This window comes from Benincasa hispida, chromosome 10, assembly GCF_009727055.1.
Source record: "Benincasa hispida cultivar B227 chromosome 10, ASM972705v1, whole genome shotgun sequence".
Lineage (NCBI taxonomy): Eukaryota > Viridiplantae > Streptophyta > Magnoliopsida > Cucurbitales > Cucurbitaceae > Benincasa > Benincasa hispida.
This window is the reverse complement of record NC_052358.1, coordinates 21,530,830-21,536,829: the sequence shown is the minus strand read 5'-3', so window position 1 is coordinate 21,536,829 and position 6,000 is coordinate 21,530,830. Positions and strand designations below refer to the sequence as shown.

At 34.4% G+C, this 6,000-nt stretch overlaps 1 protein-coding gene across 1 annotated transcript; it reads right to left on the bottom strand.

Moving 5' to 3' along the window:
* Positions 1 to 2,103: 2,103 nt before the first annotated feature.
* LOC120088970 lies at positions 2,104 to 3,384 on the bottom strand. The gene has a single exon (XM_039046408.1). The coding sequence runs from the start codon at positions 3,382 to 3,384 to the stop codon at positions 2,104 to 2,106; it is 1,281 nt and encodes a 426-aa protein (XP_038902336.1).
* Between the last annotated feature and the right edge of the window lie 2,616 nt (positions 3,385 to 6,000).

The window sequence follows — 6,000 nt, the reverse complement described above, 5'->3', positions numbered from 1 at the left end:
GACGCTAGCTTACAAAATACTCCACGATCGCTTATAGATTACAACACGATCACTTACCAACTACTACACGATCACAGGGCTCCGCTACACGATCGCTTAGAAGAAGTAAACAATAATCATTAATTACACTTATAAAAGGAGAGTGAGATACGCGAGAAGGGCTTACAAAATACTCCGCGATCGATTACAAACTCCTATACGATTGCATATAATTTATTACACGATCGCTTACAGATTACAACACGATCGCTTATCAACTACTACACGATCACAGGGCTCTGCTACACGATCGCTTAGAAGAAGTAAATGATAATCATTAATTACACTTATAAAAGGGAGAGCGAGATACGCGAGATGGGCTTTTTTATCCAAATAAAAATGCTAATTTTATTTTATTAATTTTTTTTACAATCACTCAATTTTGATTCGGAAACTTCTTTTTAAAAATTATATTTTAGGCTCTAAAGTTTAAACATGAAAATTATAATTTAAGTCAATTAACTTTAAAAAATATTTATTTTAAATTTTAAATTCTTATTTTTTTTAAAGAAAATTGTAAAAACCACCCCTTATGTATGGTGATAGTTGCAATTATACCCTTAAACTTTCAATAAAATTGAACCCTCAAAATTATATAAATGTTGAAATTATGTCAAATTAGACCTTCAAACTTACATAATTTTATAAATTGTAGCGTTTATATAAGTATAAAAGTTCAATTGTTAACATGTTTGGTTAATTTTCTACGCTTACAGATTACAACACAATCGTTTACTAACTACTACACGATCACAGGGCTCCGCTACACGATCGCTTAGAAGAAGTAAACGATAATCATTAATTACACTTATAAAAGGGAGAGCGAGATACGCGAGATGGGCTTACAAAATACTCTGCGGTCGCTTACAAACCCCTACATGATCGCTTATGATTTATTACACTATCGCTTACCAACTACCACACGATCGCTTGCGAACTACTACACGATCACAAGGCTCCGCTACACGATCGCTTAGGAGAAGTAAACGGTAATCATTAATTACACTTATAAAAGGGAGAGCGAAATGAGCGAAAGCGAGATTAGCGAGAGTGAGATGGGCGAGAGTGAGACGTTTCTAGAATGGTTCACGAATAACCAACAATTTAATTACACTTACAAAAGGGAAAGCGAGATATCTGAAGAGATTCATGAATAGACAAACTCTAGTAATCAAACTTATAAGTGAGACATTTTAAAAGGGATTATAAGTGATAGCAAAATTAGCGATGGCGAGACTAGCGAGAGCGAGACGTTTCCTGAATGGTTCACGAATAGCCAACAATTTAATTAATATTTGAAGAGATTTGTGAATAGACAAGTGGCACATAGAAAATTACAGTTTTGAGAATTAAAGTGGCACATAGAATGTTACAATTTTGAGGATTCGTGAATAGACAAGTGGCACATAGACAATTACATAGACAAGTGGCACATAGACAATTACAAAGACAATTGGCACATAGACAATTACAATCGATCGACATTTGAATCATTTGTATTAGAATCAATAGGTCGCCCTGACGTCAGCGGTTCATTGCAGTTTTGCCGATTATGCCCGTACTTCCCACACCTACACATTTTATTTGTCTGTGTTGTTCTCCTCTTGATGGTATTCTTTGTACTCTTCATCGTCCGACCTGTACCACTCTTCCAGGAGGTACAATATGCTTTTCCACATATCCCGGAGGTCTCTTCCATTCAGATATATGACCAAGTGGATTTACAGGTTCTGCATAAGCAGCCATGAGGGAGTCAATGCTATAGAATGGACTGCACAAACCATGGATGGGGATGTTTCATTCTCGTGCAGCCACAATCGCATGCGAACATGAGATACCGAGTGAGTCAAATTCCTTGCATGTGCATTCCTTCGTATGGAGGTTCACAATACAATCCAATTGATTGTCCTGCACATAGATCCTATAACAATTAATTGGCTCAACTCAATGTCGTCTACCTTTGTCACACTCAGTTGCTAATCGGTTTTCACAGTAGTCCGAGTGTGATGTCGTTCGAAATGCCAAATAATTTTTCTGTTCATAAAACCATGATTGGATGAGGCTTCAAACGTGATTCAACAAGCACATTATAGGCAGCTGTCGATATTCTTTGGTCAATGAATTGAAACACTCTGCACCATTGGATGTCATGTCATCGTATCTTCGTTTTGTTTGGTAAACACGCGTCCACCTTTCAAGACCAATATCCTCCAAATATTTCGATACTGCACCATTTCGAAAAGTGCGTAGTTGGTCATAGTGTGCTTGGAACTCTAACATACGAAATGCCCTGGCTACATCCCGGAACATCCCAACAATCGTGTTGTCCTTAAAGTTGAAAAGAATATTATTTTCTAGGTGGTAGGTGCACAATCCATGAAATGTTGTGAGAAAAATTGCACGAATGGCATTGCCAATAGATACTAATCGATCAGACACAAACACCAAGTTAAGGGGTTCTCCAATAGTATACTTCAAGTTCGACATAAACCACTTCCAAGCTCGATCAGTTTCATTGTCCACTATGGCATATGCTAGTGGGTAAACTTGGTTGTTGTTATCCATGGAGACGCCGACCAACATGGTCCCTTTGTATTTTTCTTTCAGATGCGATCCATCAACAATTATCATAGGCCGACAACTTGAAAAACCTTTAATACAAGGTTCTAATTCTATAAACATGTACTTGAAATGGACATCATTTTCAAGTTCGATTTCAAACCTTGTACCTGGATTCTCCATCTTTAACGTTTGACCATATGCATGTAAAACAGCGTACGACTCTTCTGGAGTACCCCTGGCGAGAGCATAAGTGGTTTCCCTTGCACGCCACACCTTATCGTAACTTATGTTTATGCCGTACTCTTTCTTCATATCCTCGACGATGTGACGAGGTTTATAAACACGTCCTATGCCTGTAAACTTGTCTTTGATTAGTTCACCAACTACCACAATTGTTGCTTGTCTATGGTCATGATTTAAAATTCCAATAAAACATGTGTGTGACCGCATATACTTCATGATCTTAAATATGTCACACCCTGAAATTTTAACTGCACGAAGGCTCCACTTACAATTATCCTCTATACATTTAACAGTAAACAAAGACTTAGTTGACTTTCTTACCTTATATTCAAAATTATTGTTTATGCACAGAATAGACAATCTCATTTTTAAATCACTCTTACTCAAAAAAATTTGATCAACTTCAACATCTGTCTCGGATGAAGAGGTGCCAGGCATAATCAATTTTCCTCTATGACATGAAGACATGGAATTCAATTCTGTTGATCTCTTAATAACAGCCACTGCAGGTCTATACACCTCTGAAGAACCACAGTCCATAGAATTAATCCTATTGATCTCTCATTATCGACCACGAAAGGATCACGCTCTTCTGAAGAACCACAATCCATAAAATTCAAGTCTGCTGATCTCTCATTACCAGACACAGGTCTGTTACATTAAGTTTATCTTTCCAAGTCCATTGCACGAATGCTGTCATTATCTATTGATAATGTTGATGGTTGAGTGTTCATAAACAATGGAATATCACTCTTTTCTCGATTAAGCTCATATGATGCCTCGTATTGTTTGTCTACACCTATACCATCATCACTCATATTCACATTTTCGTCGTGGTATGATTTTAGTGTTATATATAGCTGAACTGTAGAAAGATCGTCCCGACAAAGAAGGAAGTAAACATCACCGTCATTCCGTATAAATTGTGGAAGGGCTTCAAAGTCAAGCTTATATTTAACTCTCATAACAACATCAAACTCTAAGCAACTTACATTTGCAATCCTGTAAATTTGAGCTTTAAGTTCTTCATGCTTCAAGGTAATAGGCACAAAGATTCCTGTTAGCTCACCTCCAACATACAAATTTTGGTTCTCATCCCAATGACCTCTATATCGAATTAGTAACACTTTTGTGTCATCCTACAAAGCAAGAGAACATTTTTTTTTATTAAGCAGATAGTAATACACATGGATCTTTCTTGCTGTTACTCCCACGTGTTCTCGCTCTCGCGGCTCTCACTCCCAATTTCTCTCGCTCTCGTGCCTCTCGCTATCACTCAATCTCACTCTCTCGCTATCGCTCAATGTCGCTCTCTCCACCTTTTTCTTTGTCCCTCTTTCTCACACCCCTTTCGTTATGCTATTTTACAATGTCTATTTACATACCTGTTTTGAGACCACGTTTCTACAAACACCAATGAGACCAAGTTCAAGAAAAGTCTGTTCCGTTCTGAAAAACCCGTTCTAAAAACTCCGTTTGTTTCGAAAAACTCTGCTCTGGAAAACCTCATTCAATAAATCTCCGTTCAACAAAATGACGGTTCAAATGAAGTTTAGATTTTAAAGAATACACCATTTTGCTGTGTGTTAACGATTTTAAGTTGTAGATAGATTTCGTGAAAATTGTCAAATCAATCGTACAGTGACAAACAATCACATCACGATGGAAGATGAGCAGACAACGAGAACGAGATTAGCGAAGCAAGGGCGAGACGATTATTAGGGGCAATTTTTGTAATATCATCTCGTGCTGACGTAAGTAGATGATCAATTGACATTATTTTTTAAAAATGGATCATTTGACATTTTGGACCAAAAAATTGGGTCATCCGTACAAATTTCCCAAAAATAAAAAACTTTTGGACGCCCATATATGAGAAAAAATGGGATATTTTTAAAAATAAAAAAATAAGAAAAAATATTTATACAAAATACTAAAATTTTAATCTTCTTTAATAAAGGTTAATAGAGGTTAATAGAAGTTTATGAGTATCTATAAGTGTTTTTTGTGTTATTTCTGTAAATTGTTTGATTTTTTTTTTCTATCTGTGAAAAATTTTCAAAAAAAAAAAAAGCTATTTAAATATACTTTCTTTTAGTAGGATGGGGTATTAAAACTCTCACGACAGGGTTGATAGTATAAGAACTATGTTACTTAAGACTACGTTTGATAACCATTTCGATTTTTTCTTTTTGGTTTTTGAAAATTAAGCATATTTCCTCCCCACTTCTTACAATTATTTGTATTTTTTAAGTACAATCGTTGAATTCTTAGCCAAATTTCAAAAACAAAACAATTTTTTTTAAAAGTTGTTTTTTTTTTTTTGTAGTTTTCAGAATTTGGCTTAATTTTTTAAATCATTGGTAAAAAGTAGATAACAAAAGAAGAAATTTGGAGGTAAAAACAGTGTCTATAGGCTTAATTTTAAAAAAATTAAAGTCCCGTTTGGTAACCATTTTTTTTTTTTTTAAATTAAGCCTATGGACATTATTTACACCTCTAAATTTCTTTTTGTTATTTATTTTTCACCAATGATTTAAAAAACCAAGCTAGATTTTGAGAACTAATAAAAGTAGCTTTTAAAAAGTTATTTTTGTTTTTGGAATTTGACTAAAAATTCAACTATTTTACTTAAAAAAAGATACAAATTATGGTAAGAAATGTGGATGATATATGTTTAATTTTCAAAAACAAAAACAAAAAACTAAATGATTATCAAACGGGATCTAAATAGTTATCGAAGGGAGCTAAATTATTAGTTTTGGAACTTGAGTGTGTTTATAATTAGTTTCTTTTTCTATCTTAAATTTATAATAATTTAATCTCTAAATAACTAAAAGTCAAGTGCAATATATGAAAATTGAACCTAAATCCATGAAGTGCCCTAATTAACCTTTGTGATACTATATAGTTAAAAAAAAGAAAAGAACAAGAATAATTGAGGAACGCCTTTCTCATAAGTTGATATTTTGGGGTTGTGTGGTCACCAACTTTATAAATTGGTATTAAATAATTCTACTTGAAGTTTGTACATTTGGTGAGAAATTTCATTTTTCTATTTTCTCTATTTTACACCTTCACCGAGAAATTACATATTATAACTCTACATTCCAAACAAGTACTTACTAACTTTAACATCTTAACTCTCGAATCCCG

Bases quoted from the DNA above. Each gene is read 5' to 3' on its own strand.
- LOC120088970 (XM_039046408.1), bottom strand. From the start codon at position 3,384: ATGGACTGTGGTTCTTCAGAGGTGTATAGACCTGCAGTGGCTGTTATT.